This window comes from Typha latifolia, chromosome 6 (genome assembly GCF_019914945.1).
Source record: "Typha latifolia isolate L0001 chromosome 6, TyphaL0001v2, whole genome shotgun sequence".
NCBI classification, from domain to species: Eukaryota; Viridiplantae; Streptophyta; class Magnoliopsida; order Poales; family Typhaceae; genus Typha; species Typha latifolia.
In genome coordinates, this window is record NC_133091.1 from 2,339,788 (window position 1) to 2,360,776 (window position 20,989).

The window sequence follows — 20,989 nt, forward strand, 5'->3', positions numbered from 1 at the left end:
GATAAAATTATTTTGATATTAAGTTTAGATGTAATCTATTTTGGTTTATAAAATTTAGAAGCGAGCTAGTTAGGTAATTTTTTTTTATAAAAAAAAAACTACTAGTTGAGGGGCTTCCATCGTGTACCTTTGGCCTACTTTTTAATTCCTTCCGGTTACCAAACCAAAACGCCCTTACGAGTCACGACTGACCAGAAGCGCTACTCCCAAATGGCACTCTTTCCTCGTTCACATCGCACAACTCTCCTCCATAACGTGGCTCTCACAGTGTCATTCCAGCGAATACCTTTCAAGCACAGTGGTCAATTCTATCACCACTCTCTCTCTCTCTCTCTCTCTCTCTCTCTCTCTCTCTCTCTCGTTATATATATATATATATATAACCAAACCAAGCCAAGAACCTCATCAAGCTCATCCATACCTCTCAAGCACACTGTGGACTGGTGCTTGAATTGCTTGTTTCCAAGTTTGACAAATCTGGAGGAAATAACGAGGCCATTGAGTACGAAAACTTCATTGATTAAGATTCTTTTCTTTATTTCCAACCTCATATGGGTCTAAAATTATATACCGGCTCATAGCTAAAACTCTTCGGTAGTTTCTAATTTAACTAAACTGTTCTCATTTTTTTTTTCCTTTTGGCTTTCATGCAGATGCTGCCTCACAGTTAAGGCAATCCATCTACAAAATTGCGTAAAATGTGCCTCTTTAAAGGGCTAAATTTTGTGATTTTCAAGAAGTTTTTCAAAGCTTACTGTGTTCATTTGGATTACTTTTGTGGCAGCGTTTGACTGAGAAGTTTTAAGGAGGACACTCGCGCTTACTAGTCTTTCTCATGTTCATTGTCCTGCCCTGTCTCATTAGGATATTTCTTTTGCCTAGGCTTCCTAGCAGTTTAATTTATCTATGGATCAATGTTCTTTATTTGGCAGTGGCTACTAGCTGTTTGGGTGGAAGTAAGTGAAGCTCTAGTTATGCATAAATGGCGAGACCAGAGAAGAGCACGAAGAAAGTAGTTAATAATATTTTCATTCTTGAATAAAGTTTATATCCTCAGGCTTGAATACAGTTCTCTGAACTTGTCCACATTATTATTTCATCACTTACAACAGCCAAAAGGACAAAATACAGACTATGATTTAAGCATTAGAATTGAACAATATATACGTACAATTGAATGGTTTGCGAGTGGGAAGTACGCTGTCGTCCGCCTTTTATTCAGCAAGAGTGGCTAGCTACATCACCATTGTTGAGGCAGGGTATAGTCTATCCAATAGGGTATAAATACCTCCGCCCAGCAAAAGCGCTCCACTGCAGTAGAAATTTCATTATGATGTATCTAAGTATCTTTCCACAAAAATTATAAATAGAGAACGCCAGGTGAATAGTTAAGGTTCGGTAAAAGTAACTACTAGATGATAGGTTCTGCAACTTGCATTAATGCATTTAGACTTTTCTTCATTCAGATGGACTGTATCCTAATAGGCGTATTTCACTGGAAAGCCTAAATTAGATTGGTAAGAGTAAAGGCTATTAAATCCAACCTGAAAATTCATGCAATCACCTGCAAATCAATCCACACCAACCAAAATTCTAGTCCCTTAACATGCAACAATCTGTCTGTATGGACAACTACGGGTACTTGGGAGTCTCTAACGAAACAGGATATTATGCATCTTTTAGTATTAGAAAAAAAATGCAATAATCTGTAAGTGTTCTATTCGCATACCTGACAGGGTTTATCCATGCTGAAAATCTTCGAAATGAAAGCAAACTCTGAAAATAATTAATGATAATAATAAGAAGCAACATTTAGATGATAGCCGAATAAAAGGAAAAGAAAAGCAGAATCTTAGACAGCTTGATGATGCTTGTTAGCTTTATTAATTATTTTGTGAATCCATGCTTAAGTTAGTTTAACTCATAATTATGTTAGTTAATATGCAGCTTTCCCCGGAATCTAGACCTGCAGTGCACCAGCAAAAGAAGCTGCGACAAGAAGAGGTGCAATATAGCCAGTCGTATATGTCAACAACAAGCTCCCTCCTATGATGGGATCCTGACAGAAGATTATTCCGTCAAAATAACAATGGAAAATACTGAATCATATCTTGTGATGCAAAGAAATACGCTGCAGTAAAGTAATAGGTTATCACCAGTACTGCAGTGATGCTACTTCTAAACATGTAAGCAAGCAAAGGAAAACCAAAAGAAATCATGACATTAAATAGAGAGCCAGCAAATAAATTAAACTATGCTTACACTTCTAATTAGAGCTTCTTAATTAGCAAAACGTTTTATTCACACAATGAAATACTAAAGATCATACAGATTTTGATAAGAATAGCATTTCATGATTATGAATTAGATACAGACAGAGAAAACACATTGTGAGCTTTATCAACTGCATTACAGTGACATCAGTTCCATGAACTTTGGGCCATAATTCGGAAACAAGTGCAAATTAAAAGTAAAAACTTAAAAAATGTAAGAATTATAATCCCTTGAGAGTCCTCTGAAGTGATAAAGCAGCTTCCTATTTTCCTTCTTTCTACCCTACTATTTACTGTGTCAATATTTTTAGCGAAAACACAAATTCAATAGTTTTTATCCAATCTATTTTTTGTATTGATTAAAATCAACATAGCCAAAGAATCCAAGTTTCACTTGATCTGCCTTAGTTATCGATTTATGAAACTGAAAAATTATTGTGTTACTCTTCTCAAGAACTTATTCCAATAGTCATAAATATGATGAGGAAGGCTCTTTTCCTCTTTATTCTGACACTCATTACTGGTGCAGTTATATACTCATAACCCTCTCCCAATAAAGCCTTCCGTTCAATCTAGATGATAAAATACTTTGCCAAAAAGCTTTTTTTTTCATGTTAGATAACTTCGCTCAAACAAAATAAGTGAAATAAATAAGAGTCAGGTCATATTTATGTGGAATGATTTCAGGTTCAGGAGACTGACATCATCTTCCATCCTTAACACTGCCTACACTTCTGTCAGTGCACTTTCTTCTAATCCTTTGACATATAGCCACTATAGTTTGCCAATTACAGATAATATAGATAAAGAGAAAGGACAATATCAGAATATGTAGAAGACAATCTGGAATATGGAATGAAAAGATTGCTACAAATACAGCAGCACTAGAATAATGACTACTTGTAAGTTGTAAGGTGGTGATGTGAAGTGACCATTTTCTCTAAAAGCTTGAGATAATAGAGAATAGTGATTTTAAACCTCCATATCAAACACTCCCCTTGATGTCTCGGGCTCCAGGCCTGAGAAATATTTGTAAGACTAAGATGTGGATTTTGCATTAAATTGATGGCTGTTTTATTTTTTAATTGACAAATAGGTCTAGAGATAACCACATGAACTTACCATTTTCACAAAAAGATTGAGTTGACAGAAACTATTGGTTTTAATCCTCTTTAATCTTAGTTTGTTACAAGTGACATGACAAAGAATCTATCTAGTTGATATTATCAGAAATTTTTTAAAAATGAAAGAGCATAAATTTGTCATACTTATATCTAGCACCTACCTAAGTTTAAATTATTCCACCACAATGTAAACTATTGAACTTATTAAAGTAAATAGCATGATATGCCATTTGTATTGTTCATACCCTAGACGTTGCCACATATCCCAGAAGAGTAGCAAGAACAGGTGTACTGCAAGGTGATGCTGCTAAGGCGAATGTAAGGCCAGCCAAATATGCTTGCACACCTAAAACGTAATTTCTTCAGTTAGTGTATTATAACATGCTGTGAGATGAAAACTACAAAAAGAAAGAGAAAGATATGAATTTATATTTTCAGAAAAATGGAAGCTAGGAGAAATTTCAGTACCTGAAGGTAAGTTAGCTGCAGCAGCACGAGGATCATAATCATTGAAGAATGATGGTAGCTGTAACTCAATTATCTGTAAAAGGGAGTATTGATATAAAGATCCAAGGAGACTGTTATACGTCAATCAAGTATAAGAATTAACTAATATAGAAGAAAGTATCACCATGGAAAAACAACAACTGATTATTACACAACAGAAAAATCATAATAAGCATCTCTTCAGAACACATTAATTACTAATCAGCATGTTTCAGTTAAAATATATGCCTTCTGGGTAGTATGTTGAAAGCTATGCAATAAGAATTACATAGAACTGTTTCAGGTACTCAGTTGCACAGTAATTACTGTTGTAGTAGTGAATTACCTCCAAAAGATTCAAACCCATAATTACTGCTAATCCTGAAGCAGCCAAAGGAAGTCCTTGTCCTATTTGCCCATAGGCCTTCCCAGCAAAAGAAGCAGCAATACCTAGGATGGCTAATGTTGTCGCCAATCCTAGAGAGAAAGCAACTGAATTTCCAATGATCTAATAAACAAAGAAAAAATTTAACATAAGTACTATATATGTTAGGCACACATGTAGTAAATCTAGAAACTATCTATCCTGGCAGGTCATATTTTGTTTTTAATGGGAATGTGAAAACTGCAAATAACTGAATAAGCAACCAAATATATGAGGATAATCCTTCAATAGAAGTTTACATTTAGCTTACTTTTCTGGAGAAACTGTCAGCTGGTATGACATGCTACATTTTATGCACGTATGTAAACGAATGCGTAGATATGTAACCACGTGATAGGTTATAGAAGAGATAATTGAGCGTAGAACAGTACTTATCAAATACAATGCCCTTTTTTTCCTTTAAAGTGAAAAAAAACCCAGGTTAATAACAAGAAATATACAACAACCATAAGAATAAAACTGATGCATGAAAGCATAGATATGCACGTTAAAGCATTTAATGATAGAAAGCAAGAAAAACACAAATCACTAAAACAATTGAGAACATGCATTAAAGTCAGCCCCAAAAACCAAGAAATGAAGAGCGAATGATCATGCCATCAGTGACATTTTCTTTGCTTGGTGCATTACCAGCCGAAAGGTGCACACCAGTCACATGCACTCACATAGTTTTTCTGTCAAAAGAAACTAGAAGTTCCATCACCAGATGTTTAATGTTACAGATCCTTGTTGTCTGCTGTGCTTGCACTATGTATAAAACTGGTTAGGAAAAACAATATCTTTGCTCAAATTCCATTAATTCAATCTATTGAAATATGTCATAGGCTGAGTTCAGAGTGTGGTAGGAAAGGAATCCATCAACCAAACTCCTTAGGTTTACAGAAGCGCCATAGATTATCTTCTTCTTGTTTTCAATCACTGTGTTTTGTATATCAAGTTCCTTCATTAAAATTATATGTCCCCACTAAGTTCTAATAAGAAGGAAAGCTACCTCAGCTCGCCCTTTTCCAGAACCAAAAGCTCCTGAAACCACAAGAAACATGCATTACACACACACACACACATATATATATATAGTTACTAAATTCAATATGCAATGGATCTAGCAAATCCAATCACATGCATCAGTTGTAAAATTAGCTCAGCGCATACCTATATAACCTAGAGTTAGTGGCAAAACGCTCAGCGTACAAGGGGATAAACTAGTTACAAGTCCTGCGCCAAAAATAACTGCGAGACTGCAGAAAACGATGAATCAGGCAGAAGGAACACTGAATAGGAGATGAAAGTGAAGAATGACTTAAATTTCTACATCAAAACAAGACAACTGTCGCGTAATAAGGCCAAACCTAGTAAAACTGAGTGCAGACAACTGATCCTGAACAGCTTCATTAGCTTGCTGTCCAGCCGAATATAACAGATTTCCAACCCAATCTCCAAGGTTTAAATCAGCCAAAACAGTTATTGAGCTTCCTTCCTGACACAAAGAAACAAAACTAGACTATTGGAAATAATTATTACATGTAAGAGTAAAACTGATCTTGTGACCTTATACAATGATACAATGACAGATTTAGAAAGCTTTTAAATTTGAGAATGATAGAATAGACCCTGGAAACAGACTACTGAAACTTCGGAGAGTATACAGAGCAATAATCCAGTTGTAGCACTCACCAAGAAATGTCCCACGGACGACGCATTCGCGGCATCAGCTGCAACCAAGCTTCCCACTGGAACCAAAGAATCATTTCATCAAACAGACGACATGCACTCTTTCAACTACCTATATCTCCAACACAGTTTAAACGTAATCCACTAGCCCCAAAATTAGCAACGAATTGGCGACTCCACCTACCTGCCACAGCAGTTGCCAGTAAAGAATGCGAGATCTTGGGCTCCGGGATAGCCAATTCTCGCTTCTTGATCCCTGTTAAGCAAAAGCTGGAATAAGAACAAAGAGAAGAATAATCTCCATATATGAATCGAGAAATGGGCGTGGGTTACCAGGGAATTTCTTGGGGGCTGCGATTTTGGCTTGAAAAGAAGGAAGAGTTCTACTCAAGCTCATCGTGGACATGGCAGTATACATGGAGCACAGAGAAGAAGAAGAGAGATAAGCAGAACACGAGTCAAGTGTTCGACGAAATGCCTAGCGGCTCTGAGATGGAAGGGAGAGCAAGGAGATATTTTTGCCAAGTAGCAGTACTGCACGCAAACGCAACCAGCGCCGCCGCTCAGGGAGTCGATTATCTGCAGCTGCGGACGTAGCGATTTCCTGCGGTCGGGAAACTCTTGCAGCAGGTATGTTGGAAAAGTAGATTTCTCTTCTTCCGACCCGGACCGAAATTTTTTATTTTTCCACGTGTCCTCCTATACGACACGTGTAAGCGTTGCACTATACAACTGAAGGCATATTAAACATTTTCGAAGATTCTTCGATACCGGGAATTCGGCTGCAGTGGAAGTAGCGAGGTGCGATCTTAAGTTTATGGACTTTCCTCTCTTTTCTCCTCAATATGCGGCGAATTCGGTTGTATCAAATTTCTACTGTATTTAAGGTTCCTTTCGTTCACTAGTTTGATGACTTGAAACTGTTGTTTACCCACAGGAATCACGTTAGGGTTTCTCTTAATCTGTTCTTTAGAAAGCTCTAAGGAAGGCAACAAGTGCGTTTATTTCGCTTGTTTCAGGGACTCTGGAAAATTAATTCTGGAATTCTAGTTAATTAAATTGCCATATTATTAACCCTAAAGATCGTTATACCTTGATATATTAACACCATTACGAAAAGCCAAAAATTGATATTAACAGTTCCACAATATGACCCACATATCATTTTTGTCCACCCTATGAGCACTCTCCTTCAATTTTATCTCCAATTTCGATGATGTTACTAGCATTGATATTCTCAATAACTAAGAGAAGTTGATTATCTCATGCCAAAGTGAGGATGATAATTTCTCAATGGAAGTCTAGTGGATGAGAGTGTTATTCAAGCAAATTCAGGAAAATTAGGGATCTGTTTCTAAGTAGTTGAGCTTTAATTGTTATCATCTTTAGGTTACAATGACAAGTAAACCAGAATATGCCCTCATAGTAAAAAATCAATGTCTTATTTTTCCATATGTTTAAAGTTTCATCTGAAGTCTAAATCTCAATATTGCACCTTCTTTGACGAATATGTTGTTTTGAATCAAATGTGTCTGTGTAGTCCAACACCTATTAGATTATGCTATGTGTTTGTAGGCCACATCTAAAATGTTCTTTTTGACATTGGTATGCTAAGTCAGGCACTCCCACATATATACAGAGATGGCTTGTTATTTTTTCAATATAAACCTCAAGTAATATCAAACATATTTTCTGTCAAGTACTTCCTTTTTCTGATTTATTATAATGAACTTGGATCATTGCATTATCTGTGCAATACTTCTCTTGGCATCTAACAGGCAGTCGCAATTTAAATGGATGAATTAGCTTATAGTCTTTGAATTTGAAGATCAGTTACTTAAATTTATAGTTATAAACAAGGTTCCCAGTATCGGGATCGGGATCGGTATCGGCCGTCCAGAAAAACGATACGTATCGGCCGTATCGGCCGTTCATATCGGATCGGACTATTTTTTAATTATATAAAATTCTAAATATTATTTAAAAATGCAGAAAAATTTAGAAAAATGACAAAAAATAAGAAAATAAAAATTTCTCACATATGAAGTCTAAAAACTTAAAAAAATGTATTAACTTACTCAAAATTTAAAACTTTGTTGAATACCGAGTTGGTTCTCGTAAATTTCTATAGTCTTCATCATCATAATCACCATAAGTTTGTAAATATTGATGTCTGGGACCTGATGCTCCAAAAAGTGATTCCATCATACTAGTCATATTGTATGGATCTTGTTGTGTGACTTGCGTTTGAGGAGGATAATAACCAACATTTGGATCTTGTTGTGTGACTTGCGTTTGAGGAGGATAATAACCAGCATTTGGATCTTGTGCCTGAGAATACTGAGGATACTGAGGATAATAACTAGCATATGGATCTTGTGATGGCTCCAAACAATAAATACTCGATGTACCATAATCATAGGAACCAAAATGCATCTCATGACGACGTCGCTGATATGTATATATATCATCAGTTTCTTTGTCTTCACTCCTTATGCCTCCTTGACTTTCCTCAACAAATTTAGATGGAACGATCTCACCACCATATGTATCATCAGGACTATAACTCGTACCAGCCTCTGCCCTCATTGTGATCTCTCCCAATATTTCATCTAACAATGGGTTATCTTTGTCATCTAATAACCTGTCCTCCATTTCTCTGATCCATGGAGTCAAGGGGTCTTCTTCATCAAAAACATGATTTAAATCAATCAGTTGTTCATTTTCTGCCTTTCTTCTTAAATTTCTCTCCCTCAATCTCATATTATAATGACAAAAAACTAACTTCTCCAATCTTTCCATTGTCAGTCGGTTGCGTGTTTTTGTGTGGATTAAGGAAAAAGTAGTCCAATTTCTTTCACACTGTGATGAAGACACAGTTTGACTTAAAATCTTCTTTGCTATTGGCGTCAAATTTGGTGCCTCCTCCCATCCATAAATAGACCACCATTCAACTGGAGTGTTATGAGATATAACTGCAGCAACTTTAGCAGTACTGAATTGCCCAGCTCTCAATCTATATCTCTCCATCTAAAATCAGAAATATATTATTAGCTTATTGATTATATTGAAAGTTAAAACGTGAAACAAATAATAATAAAATTATTTAATTGAATCATAACTCACTTCTTTATCGCACAGGATTTGTTTATGAATATCGGGCTCAAGCTTGCTGATTACCTTTCTAACCCCCAACAAGACTTCACTATCATTATTGACATTTTTAGAGAATTGAAATCTTGGATTAAGAAAATACCCTGTAGAAATTTAAAATTTGTAAATTGTAAGCATTCAAATTTTTAAATATTCATAAATAAAAGTAAATTAAAACTTAGAACTTAAAAGCATGCTTAAAAAGCGTGTATATCTCTATGTAGTTGTTTGTTCCATCTAGAATCAATCATCTTCCACCACTTTCTATAACTTTGGCCCACATTTTTTTTTATTGATTCTTTAGCTATGTCCATTGCCTCATATAAGAAACCCATCTCAGACTTGTCATCACTGTCTACAAGTCTTAATACTTTGACAAGATGCTCAAATACTGCGGTGGCAATTGTAATATTATCCCAAAATGTATTTCCAAGAGCCATATTTTTCAAAGTTTCACCTAAAGATTTATCTTTAGGTTTCATATTCTTAATTTTCATAGACCACTCCTATGATGTAAACATCCGCATAATATCATCCTTGTAGCGCATGATGCTCTCCAAGGCTAAAAAGTGAGTGACAAATCTAGTGACGCCGGGTCTGATGATCTCCCTACCACCAGTCATCTGCCTGAGTAAATTAAGAACCCAATCATGGTTATATATAAAATTTGTTAACCTCTGACCTTCACATATGACCATGTCAATTTCAGGCTCTTTTGCAATATCCTCTAACATCAGATCAATACAATGTGCAGCACATGGCGTCCAATATAAATGAGGTCTTTTAATCATTAGTAAATTTCTAGCAGCTTTATAATTTGCCCCATTATCAGTAACCACTTGGACTACTCTTTTTTCACCAATTTCTTGTACCACCTCATCCATCAACTGACAAATATAATCTGCATTTTTGAAATGAGCAGTAGCATCCACAGACTTCAAAAATATTGTCCCCATGCCAGAGTACACTAAGAAATTAATTATATTTTTTCTGTTTTGTGTACTCCACCCATCACACATCAGTGTACAACCAAATTTATCCCAATACCGTTTAAATGTCTCAATATAAGTATGAAGTTCATCTACCTCTGAGTCAAGATATTTAGTAGCAATATCATTTGAACTAGGAGGGGGAACACCAGGCCCTACTGATTGTATAGCATCCACCATAGTGTGATAGTAAGGGCTATCAGCTACATTGAAAGGAATATGGTTGTAGAAGAAAAATTTAGAGATAGCTTTACCAATGTGTTTCTTTGCATTTTTAATTCCTTTGAGAGCTGTCTTGATTGAAGTCTGTGTACGACCCCTTTTTTTTTGAAGATATGTATCCATTGGTCCAATATTTTCGACTCGCCGTAACACGGGTGAGTCCTATGGGTAGAACTACCGCCCCCATATTCTCTCTCTCCTCGTATATTAACTGATCTAGATCTCTGAAAATTACCACCAGTGCTTCTTCTCATCTCTTCCTCTTCTCTATGCATATTTCTGCTCTCTTTCATTGCCCTCCTCATCTGTCTGTCCTCCTCATTCTCCTCACTTTGCTCACTGCTATCATCATCAATGTGTACAGGATTATGCATCAATTCTTCACGAATCATTGACTCTCTTTGTTGTGCAGATTGTTTATCCTTCTTTTTGCCAATTAAATGAGCCAACATCTGCTTTCTAACTTCCAAAGACACTTGAGTGCAAGTCGCTACATTTCCTTGTCTTCCGCCTAAATGTTCTTTCAAACGGCTGACACCACCACTCATTTCCTTTCCACACCAGTTGCATTTAACGCGTCTTTTATCTTGCCCAATAGTGCTGCAATGTTGCCACCCAATGTCGGTATCATATGACTTCTCTTTCGGAGCCATTGATATTTTAGCTCTGCAACTAAAAAACATAAATAAAAATTAAAATAAAATATAGTCTCTACTCTACCGCAAAGCCAGAGAAGTCTCTCGTCGCAGCTCACAAAGAAGAAGATGCTTGTTGCCGCAAGAAGAGCATGCCGCACTTGCCGCAAAGCAAGTGCAGCATGCAAAGAAGCAATGCTTGCCGCCGCCGCAGCGAGACACCTGGCCGCCGCAAGTGCAGACAATGGAAAAAAAAAACTGAAAAAAAAAACTTACCGAAGGTTGCCGGAGATCGAGGTCGTCGGATAACGTCGCCGGAGGTCGAGATCATCAGAGAGATGGAGATCTACTCACTATTCAGTCACCGGTGAGAAAGAGAGTAAGAGATCCGTGAGAAAGAGAGAAAGAAAGAAAAGAGAGAAAGAAAGAAAAGAGAGAAAGAGAGGAAAGAGAGGAAAAGAGAGAAAGAGAGAGAGAAAAGGGAGAGAGGCAGGTGGGGGGGTGGGGACATCAATTATTGATGTCCCCCGGGTCGGATCCGAGTCGGATCCGACCCGTTCCCACCCGTTTCGGTCGGGATCGGCCGAAACTAGGAACCTTGGTTATAAATGCTTAGGTTGTAAATATTGCTTCAATTTGTGCCTGTGTTCTCTAAGGGATTATCTATATTACAGCACATTCTTATCTGGAAGTTACATTCACTGAAGCATTTTCTGTAACCCCCTAAGCTAAAGAAATAGACTTGGTAGCATACTCACAATAGTAATGACAGACAATTTTCATGGTTACCGATCATACAACACATGAGAAGAGAAACTATCTTCCTGTGCTCAATGATGTTGCTCCTTTCTTGATAAGCTTGTGAACTAAAAGCACATGTGCCAAGGACAATCAAGTTTGAGAAATGTACCATTAGCACCTCCCTTATTTTGACTTATAGATCTCCAGTTTAATTCTTGTTGCTTGCCAACCACATTTTTACTTCAATTTTTAATATTTCTTTAGCATAGTCATTTGAATCTCAAATAACAAAACATGAGCGAGGCAGGAGGCTGACCATCAGAATGCGCAGTCTAAAGTCTGAAGTGATCTTTCCCTGTTTAACCTATTTCCTTTGGGCCTTAATATTTTGTTAAGCAGATAATTCAGACCAAATAATCTGTGTATTTTCTAAGCATCTTTAAGCCTCAACTAATATCATTTGACCTTTCCAAGTTTTGTCTCCTCTTAAGGAACTTGATCTACTCTAATCTTCCTCACATATTTATTAGTTTATTTCCACGCATTGTCTTTGAAAGCCTTCATGATTTCCATCATAGTTCAAAGCTTTGGTTTCAATTTGGGTCCGACTTGGTTAAAAAACGAAACATTTAGGTTGGTTTCTACTTTCTAGTTTCGTTGTATTGGTTTCGAACTTATTTTGATAAATAATTTCATTTATCTTATTTTCAATGCATCACACAAAATTTAATAACATTTAAACAATGAGGTTGATATTGAGTCAAGTACAAGTTGGATTCAAGTCAAATCCATCTTTGAATTTAAAACATACTTTACAGAAATATTGTTACAGTTGTTTTGGTTAGATGCTAGTTTCATAGAAGAGTTTCAGTTTGGATAGGACCGAAAAGCGAAACATGTTTCAGACGAAACTTCAAACCATGGTTTTCATTATATCAAGTGGAGAAACACCCACCTTTTCTCTGCATTTTTGATGTTTGACATTTTATTTTTGCTTCCAATAATGTTCACGCTATTTGTGGCAATCAATAGGTATATCTGTGATAATGTTTTCCTAGTTTCAAATTTATTCACTTAAAGAAAGTTTGTTTCAAGGAATGTTGTCAAACATCTGCTGGAAGGTAATTACATGCCAGAATTTATGCTAAGAGGACAATAAATTTCAGGAACGTGAGATCAATTTCATAAGGACTGTCCCTTCAGAGGCACACATATCTATCTATGGATGGTACAGTAGCAGCTGGTTTTGGAGGTAAATGTAATTTGAGGCTTTCGAGTTTAACGATCCTTTTTGTATAACTCTCTTATTTTCGTAATTATGGAATTTGTTAATGTCTTTTAGAATTTAACCTCATCATGTCATTTGATTTGTTGGTATTTAATGATCTTACACGACTAAACAATGACAACAACGATAACAAGTAACTAAATAACCTTTACTTCCCTATATATGGTCAATTGTGTGGTCTCTTTTACCTCTATTAGCTATCTTTCAAGTCAGGTATTATGTATGTAACCAAGGGTCTCATTTTAAAACAAGATAATTCTTTCTAACTCTTAGTTTTTCTCTATTCCATTTCCATTAGTGCCGTTGGCAGGGTTAATCATGCACAATGTGACTGACCTAAAAATTATGTTTCATCTGTTTTGGTTGATGAATGACTTAATTACCAAAGAGACCTCAGCATTCCTTTTTTGTTTTCAGTACTTCAAGACTATTTATATCATTGACTGCCAAGCAAGTGTGACCGGAGTTGTTTTTCAAATTTTATAAGGGGAGTCCAAGTCGTTTGAGATCTCTGTGCATTTCATTTGTTTGTTGGTACTGTATTCAAATGACGAGTTCTTGAGTCAGAAAAATTCATATACTGGTGGTGAATACTAAAGTTACTTGAAGACTAAAACCCCCTTTCACTTTCACTTTGTCAGGGGAAAAACTGTAGTCAGCTTAATGCTTTATATCAGGGCATGATCTCTGCTGAACTTTGTTCTCAAAGATATAAGAATATTGATCAAGCGCCATTATGGTCTAATGTGGTTTGGGTATCTTCCCTTACATGTAATTGTTTCCAGAAGGGCTTTCCACTATTTTTAATTTATCACTGCAATTTTGTTATGCATTAATTGCTAGAGGATTTCAAATGCTGGACTTGTGTTTTGAAAATATGTTATTGTTGGAGTACACCATTTTCCTGTAAATCTGTGGTTGCCTTTTTGGACATTCTTCCTTGTGCCTAAATACTTCAGCCAGGTAGCTCGCTGCATTCTTTTTTGGTGATTCTACTATTGAAATTTATTTCCTTGTAAGATATTTGTGTAGTCTCCACTATATATGGTGATCCTCCAAAGTTTCTGCAATAAACTCGCCTTAAATTTCTTTTTCTCTGGCAGATAAGGACGCGAATAATGCTATACAGAAAGTGATGGAAGGAAAGAAGAATGAAACGGAGATCAAGGATCCTCCAAGCCAAGATAGGGACGCCACAAAGAGCACTGGATATCATGACATGGAATCAGTCAACTGGAAGGCCATGAATGAGGCTGCAGATGTGAACATGGAAGCTGCCATTACAACTGATGATGTCCTACGAGCTGGGGGCTTCGGATCCCGAGACGACATTGGCAGCTTACTTCCTGCTGCAATAGATTCAACTGACTTTGAGGCTTCGCTACGCGATGCACGAGATTTTGAGGAAGAACAAGCGGAAACATCCCGGCCAGGTCTTGGTTGGACTAAACACATCGATGAGCAACAGGGATGAACTTCTTGTTGGTTGTGGATAATGCATCATATGTCCAAATAATAAGGAAGTTATGCCCATGTACCTTTTATTAGTGATGATAACAGATTAACAGTACATATGATATAGAGTCATGGATCTATAAAATTTGAGTTTAATTCTTCTCATAAATATTGAGATTAATATTTTAAGAGTTTTTTTTTCTCAGAGTATTATATTTCTATGATTTAGATTTATGTTTGATCTAATTCATTAATATATTAGAGAGAGCTAATTATTTTGTCTAATCTATAATTATCCTGAAAGCTCATAATCTTAAAAAAAAATATTCTTACACTATCCCCCTCATGAGAAGCCTAATCCGACGAGTTATCATAATGCAATAAGATTTTATATATTTTTGCACTAAGAACGAATGAACTCGCTTGTACTCTTTATTTTTGTTAGAGAAAATAGAAGAGAAAAACTCATCCAATCAATTTAATTCTGGTCAGAAGAAAGTTTATCAAAAATTTAGATCTTTTAAATAATTAAAAAAATATTATCTCTATTCTTTTAATTAAATATATAAGTTCACTTCCGGAGAGCTCTCCTTAAATAAAATTATTTCTTAAATAAAAGCAAATATTTCTCTTTTTCTTAATTTTCTTTTCTCTGCTATTATCTGCAGAGGATCTAAAAGCACCATACCACTAGTCACGAGAGAAAATCTACTCCGAAGATTTGACATCTTCGCTTCTCTCCACGTAGAAAGTTATAAAAAAAAAAAAAAAAAAGGACTTGCAATAAAACGTCACTCTCTCTCCTTTTTGATTTCGTTATTTCTTTCTTTCTTTCATATTGCTTGCTGATTTTTGGACATTTAAAACGGCCTCCCTTTCGAAGGCTATACTTCTCTCGCCAATCTCTGTCTCCCACATTGCTCCGATTCTTTTCTTGGTTGGTCTTTTTCGCCTCTTGTCAATTTGGCTATTCGTTTTCTCTTCGTGGTCCTTCGAATTTGGAGGAGAAGAACCGCTATTGTGGTAGATGGGGGAGTGGACGCAGTGGAGGGGACCGACCAGCTCCTGGAGGCCGCCGCATCCTCCTGGTACGTTTTGACCTTTCTGTGTTGGATTTGTATTCTCTTTGGTGTTCTTATGATGTTTTTGATCCGGGGAATTTCCCCCTTCTTATCGGATTGATCTTTGTGTTTCTTCTATTCTTCTATTTAGGTTGATTGGTGTATGGGGGTGTGAAGTTTTGAGCGTTTAGTTCTATTTACTGTTAGATTTATGAGCTTGAAGTACATCATTTAGTTGGATCTGGCACATCTCCTACTGGAGAACAGGAAGTTGCGATGTAGATGTCTGAGATTTCGACAATTGATTAACTTTTTATGTAGAAGATATAGGTCATGCAGCTATTTGGTACGTCTTTGATAATGCTCGAGTTTCATTTAGCTCTTTGATAATTATTAGGCTAAAAAGAATCCAAATCACAATTTGCAGGACGTCATCCGTTATGATGCTCTTTTTTTTGAATTCTAGGGAACTTCTTTGAATTAAAATGATTTTTCAATTTGTTAGCCCATTCAATTTCTTATAAGTGCCAAGTAAATATGTTCAGTTTTTTGGACGGACATAAAATTGACATTTAGTTGGAGATATCTATATCAACTGAGGTAATGCTTTGCAATACTTGGATTAAGATTATAATGCTGCTTAGTTGGAAGAATTTTCTTTTTTCACTCTAGAATATGTTCATCTTTCTTCTTGTGTCTTATGATCCTGTGTCAAGCAGAAATCTTCTTGTTGTATATGCTCCATACCAGTTGAGTATTGATTGAGTTGAATTTGGCAAAAGAGGTTCTGTTGAATTTATAACAACCACCCTAGGGCAACATTCTGGCACCCTTCATTTGTGAGGACTTGGTAGAAACCAACGACCTGCATTAGCGAGGATATTATAGAGTGCAACCTTCATAACTGCAAATCACTATGTTGGGTGTTATCATTGCTCCTTGGAACCTGCTGCCACTAGCTCCAAAAAAATCCTTTACTTGATAGTGATAACTCTTATATTTGCCATTATTTGAAACTTTCTTTCACTAACTTTTCAATTCATTATTGACCTCGAGCACATATTTATTACTTAAGTATGCAAATGGGTCAAAAGATCTGATCTCGAGTGTCGACCCTATGTGGACCACACCTGTTAGATGCATCTTTCTTATTGTTATTAATTGAAAATTTAAGATCGCAGCCTAGAATGTTAGATACAGATCCATGTTGTTTAGCATGATCAAACTGTTTGCGAGTAGCTCAGTGATTAGTTGTTTAGTACTTAGTTAGTAGTCACTATACAGAGTACTTGAATTTATGTAAATGACAGCTCATCAAGCTAGTCTATTTGGATCTTCAGTCTAGAATGTTTAGCTCATCAATCCTTAGTTAATAGTCAGTATATAGAATACTTGAAAATGTAAGATTGCTGTCTAGAATGTTAGATACAGATCCATGCTGTTTAGCATGATCAAACTGTTTGCGAATATCTTGGAGATTAGTAGTTTAGTACTTAGTTACTAGTCACTATACAGAATACTTGAATTTGTGTAAATGATAGCTCATCAAGCTAGTCTATTTGGATCTTCAGTCTAGAATGTTTAGCTCATCAATCCTTAGTTAATAGTCAGTATATAGAATACTTGAAAATGTAAGATTGCTGTCTAGAATGTTAGATACAGATCCATGCTGTTTAGCATGATCAAACTGTTTGCGAATATCTTGGTGATTAGTAGTTTAGTACTTAGTTACTAGTCACTATACAGAATACTTGAATTTGTGTAAATGATAGCTCATCAAGCTAGTCTATCTGGATCTTCTGGAGGCCTCCCTCTTAGTCTCCTTGAACAGCTTAGAGGCTCTACCAATTTTCCTCACCAAAACTCACGATTACCTTTGAACTGTACTACTTGATTATTGTTTTGTCAATCTTAGGATAATTTGGTCGTTCTTTCTATCTACTTTGTATCATCCAATCATATTCTTATATTGTGCAGAGCAACTCTTTTGCTACCATTCATGTTTTGTCATAGTAGTAAGCACAATTTAAGATCCATTACCCATTAGTAACATCACACAGATTTGGTGGACTTGTGGAACTTTAGTCGTTATGATTGTTCCAAAATGTGCCTCCTCTATTATTTGGCATTAGTAACTGTTGCTGTTTTGTGTTGTTTTTCAGGATCTGCTCATTTGTCAGTTCCTCTTTGGGAGAAAAAATTTTGCAGTCATGTTTGTGCTATTCCATGGAAGAAGCTTTGCGAAACCAAGCGATTTATGTGCATGTACAAGAATGTTCTCGAATGGGATGATTCAGCAGCATTAGATGCTTTTCACAATGCCAAAACCCGATTCTGGGCAGAGTATCATGGTCAACCTTGCGATATTCCTTTACCTGACCCGGATATGTATATTGATAAGGTCAACCCATACGCAATAGTTGATACTGAGTTGGTGATGGATCTGGAAAGCCCACCACCTATGCCTGCTGATGACAATAATGCTGGCCCTAGCGGCTGGGATTCTTTTGCTTTTACAAATAAACCAATTCCTGCTACTGGATGGGATGACGCAGAAGCGGTTGGAACTTCTAGTCAGCATCAACCAGTAAACTGGGATATATATATTGAAAAACCAATTGAAATCACTGGGTGGGGAGATACTGCTGAGCCCTATTCTTCAAGTTGGGAGGTAAAGGATGACTCTTTTGATGCATGGAATTGCAGTAGTCATGGTTGGGTTGGAGGACCTGCAGAGGATGATCCCTGGGCTGGTGGAAGCAATAATCATTGGGTTCATGGTAGGAGCAGCTGCCGCTCACATGGATATCGGGAGGACAGACATAATGAGTCTAGTAGAAGAAATGGTAGGAAGAGAGATGGAAGAGGTTGCTTAGGCTCAAGAGTTGCAAAACCAAAGTACCAGATGGATGGTTATCAATCAAATAATAATTGGAGAAGTTGCAGAGGAAGAACTAGCACAAACTATCCATATAACAAGACAGCTTATGCTAAACAGCCTCTGGCTATGTAGCAGTATAAGGCCAATAAAGCATGGAGAACATCAGCTAAGCAAGATGCCATCTTGGCTTGTGGTTTGTTGCTCAAAAAGTTTGTTGATCAATGATTCCCTATTCACTCAGGAAAAATAGTTTTAATTATTAATCCTTGGTTTTATGATGGATCTGCACCAAGTGACACATCTATGAGACAAAATACATGTTGGACATCCAGACAGCAGTCATAGAAACCAGACAAAGGACTTTCTTAGGATATCAAATATAACACCTACCATCCTTAGATTCAATTTTGTTTAAGGAGACATTTGAGCATTTTATGTATCAAGATATGTTGCTGTGAGATCATACTTTTATATACTTGTGGGAGGCTTTGATGGAAGGTGAAGAGTTCTCTCTCTCTCTCTCTCTCTCTCTCTCTCTCTCTCTCTCTCTCTCTCTCTCTCTCTTGTCTATTGCACTAAGATGAATTCTAATATATAAACTGGAAACTATTTGAGCCGTCTCTATTGAATGGTTCATGGACTCATGGTTGGTTGTTGTAACTTATAGTTCATCATTTTCTGGTTGCTTGTTCTAATCATAAAATGCATTAACTAATGGTAAATAACTCATTATTCGTTATGATAAGGTGAGCCTCTTTTCAGCCATTTTATTATTTTACTAATATCAAACTTAGTTGAAGGATAGTTACCTTCATATCTTGCCATTGCTGCTACCATAACTCTTGGATTCTTCTTTCTTTCTTTTAAAGGAAGCCTTTCCAATAGAGATACTGTTGGTTTCAAAAGTTTATTAGATTTGCTAGAAGTTAAGAACAGGTTTAGTAATATTGGCATTCTTTTCCCACATCTTTTTCATTTTTTTTTCCATAATCCCGAGAAAATGTATTTCTTTGAATAAGTTGGATGTGATATTATATACCCCCAATAACATGTTGTACCATTTAATAATAAAAGATTAAGTCTCATTAATTGGGGTCTAATCCCCATTTTCTCTCTCTGTCCTTATAAAAAAGAAAGGAGAAAGAACAACAACCCAAGATTAAATCGCTAATCCAAAAAAACAAACAAATTAATTAATTATTTGATCCCTTAAACTTCCTCCTTCGTTAACCCGGCAAAAGAAAATGTTGCAGATAAAGCAATCCATCCTCCACTCTAAGATACCTCCAACTCAAAATACTCATCAACCCCAACCTCACCTTCTCCACCCTCCTCCTCCTCCTACTCCCATCTCCGCCGCCAAACTCCATCCCCAACTCGGCTTCGAGCTGCCTTCCGCCCATCGCCGCCGCCGAGCAACACTCCGGGTTCGGCAAAGCCTCCGAAAACCACAACCCATTCCCCTCAACCAGCCTGCCTTTTTCAACACGTTGCATTATGGAAAAAGCTCCCTGGAAACCTTTCATCACCACAGTCCACGCCACTCTGTACTCCTCCGCCGCACCGACCTCCACGTTGGAGCTCCCCACGTCGACGTCGAACCTAAAAATCGAGTCTTGGGCAAGCGCGAGTTGATCCCCGCTCTTTGCGAAGGAAAGAACCGGAGCTGAGTTGCGGAAGACGTCGACGGCGAAGAGGAGGTCTCGGAGGGCGAGGCGAGGAGTGGGAGGGCTGCGTATGGGGTGGGCGGAGGAGGAGAGGAGGAGGGCGAAGAAGGAGTGGTAGGAGGAAGTGGTGGTGGTGGGGAAGTGGAGGGAGGAAGGGAAGTGAGAGAGGCAGATGGGTTTCCAGATGTCGTCGGAGGAGAAGGCTGCATGCCATGGTTTGGAGACGCAGGAGGCGACGGCGAGGGTCTTGGGATCGAGGTGATGAGCGACGAGGAGGGTTGCTTCCCATGGGAGAGTTGGGTTTGATGGTGATCTCTTTGATGCCATCTCTCTTCTTTTCTTCTCCCTTTTGGCTTCTATCTTTTGTTCAATTGCTCCTCTTATATTTTGAACAAACGAAACTGAAACTTTCTACGTTCATACGTAAATGTCCCCCATTTCACTCTTGGAAATTTTGCATCTCACACCCTACATTATTTGAGGGATCAAAGTTGACATCCAGATCGATAGCAAGGAAGTTCTCCGCTTTGAAGATGGGTAAGATTTGTAAATAGTGAAAATATAGGGTTATATGTGCAAATTCGGGTAGATGCATTACTTGTGGAAGTTGTGGGGGAGCCACGTGGAAAAGCCTGGAAGCGTGAGCGAAGCTTGGGGAGAGAGCGTGGCGAGCTTTGACGCCTCGCTGACCTTCTACGCCTGACGCGTGGCAAGAGCATGGATAAGGGATCGAACATTTTTTATTATTATTATTATTATTATTATTATTATTATTATTACTACTACTACTTTTAGATCGAACATTTTAGGGTTAATTGCATTTCACACCTTATAAATTTAGGCGTTTTGGTAATATAATATATTTGTTATAATTGGGCATTTTAATAATTTGATCAGC

At 37.1% G+C, this 20,989-nt stretch overlaps 5 protein-coding genes across 7 annotated transcripts; 2 read left to right on the forward strand and 3 right to left on the reverse strand.

Annotated features, from left to right (window-relative positions):
• Positions 1–1,013: 1,013 nt before the first annotated feature.
• On the reverse strand, positions 1,014–6,851 carry LOC140790831 (cytochrome c-type biogenesis ccda-like chloroplastic protein 2). The gene is made up of 12 exons (XM_073141119.1): positions 6,333–6,851; positions 6,184–6,255; positions 6,003–6,058; positions 5,678–5,805; positions 5,481–5,566; positions 5,320–5,351; positions 4,230–4,391; positions 3,866–3,938; positions 3,643–3,743; positions 1,967–2,059; positions 1,730–1,776; positions 1,014–1,311 (listed from the first exon to the last, which is right to left on the reverse strand). Exons 1-12 carry the CDS (start codon positions 6,415–6,417, stop codon positions 1,236–1,238), a joined length of 1,011 nt encoding a protein of 336 aa, XP_072997220.1. The 5' UTR covers positions 6,418–6,851; the 3' UTR covers positions 1,014–1,235.
• Positions 6,742–14,651, forward strand: LOC140790832 (uncharacterized). Of its 3 annotated transcripts, none has more exons than XM_073141121.1 (3): positions 6,742–6,800; positions 12,906–12,991; positions 14,131–14,651. In XM_073141121.1, exons 2-3 carry the CDS (start codon positions 12,961–12,963, stop codon positions 14,499–14,501), a joined length of 402 nt encoding a protein of 133 aa, XP_072997222.1. In that variant the 5' UTR covers positions 6,742–6,800; positions 12,906–12,960; the 3' UTR covers positions 14,502–14,651. The 3 variants fall into 3 exon arrangements, with proteins under 3 accessions (XP_072997222.1, XP_072997223.1, XP_072997221.1); XM_073141122.1 differs by having other exon boundaries at positions 6,758–6,886; XM_073141120.1 differs by lacking the exons at positions 6,742–6,800; positions 12,906–12,991 and adding an exon at positions 13,591–13,798.
• On the reverse strand, positions 8,085–9,342 carry LOC140790256 (uncharacterized). The gene is made up of 2 exons (XM_073140245.1): positions 9,126–9,342; positions 8,085–9,029 (listed from the first exon to the last, which is right to left on the reverse strand). Exon 2 carries the CDS (start codon positions 9,027–9,029, stop codon positions 8,085–8,087), a length of 945 nt encoding a protein of 314 aa, XP_072996346.1. The 5' UTR covers positions 9,126–9,342.
• Positions 14,652–15,319: 668 nt separating the features above from the next.
• Positions 15,320–18,921, forward strand: LOC140790223 (uncharacterized). Its single transcript, XM_073140199.1, has 2 exons — positions 15,320–15,570; positions 17,706–18,921. Exons 1-2 carry the CDS (start codon positions 15,510–15,512, stop codon positions 18,554–18,556), a joined length of 912 nt encoding a protein of 303 aa, XP_072996300.1. The 5' UTR covers positions 15,320–15,509; the 3' UTR covers positions 18,557–18,921.
• Positions 18,922–19,455: 534 nt separating this feature from the next.
• LOC140791214 (probable F-box protein At5g04010) lies at positions 19,456–20,454 on the reverse strand. The gene has a single exon (XM_073141635.1). It carries the CDS (start codon positions 20,416–20,418, stop codon positions 19,651–19,653), a length of 768 nt encoding a protein of 255 aa, XP_072997736.1. The 5' UTR covers positions 20,419–20,454; the 3' UTR covers positions 19,456–19,650.
• Positions 20,455–20,989: the final 535 nt, after the last annotated feature.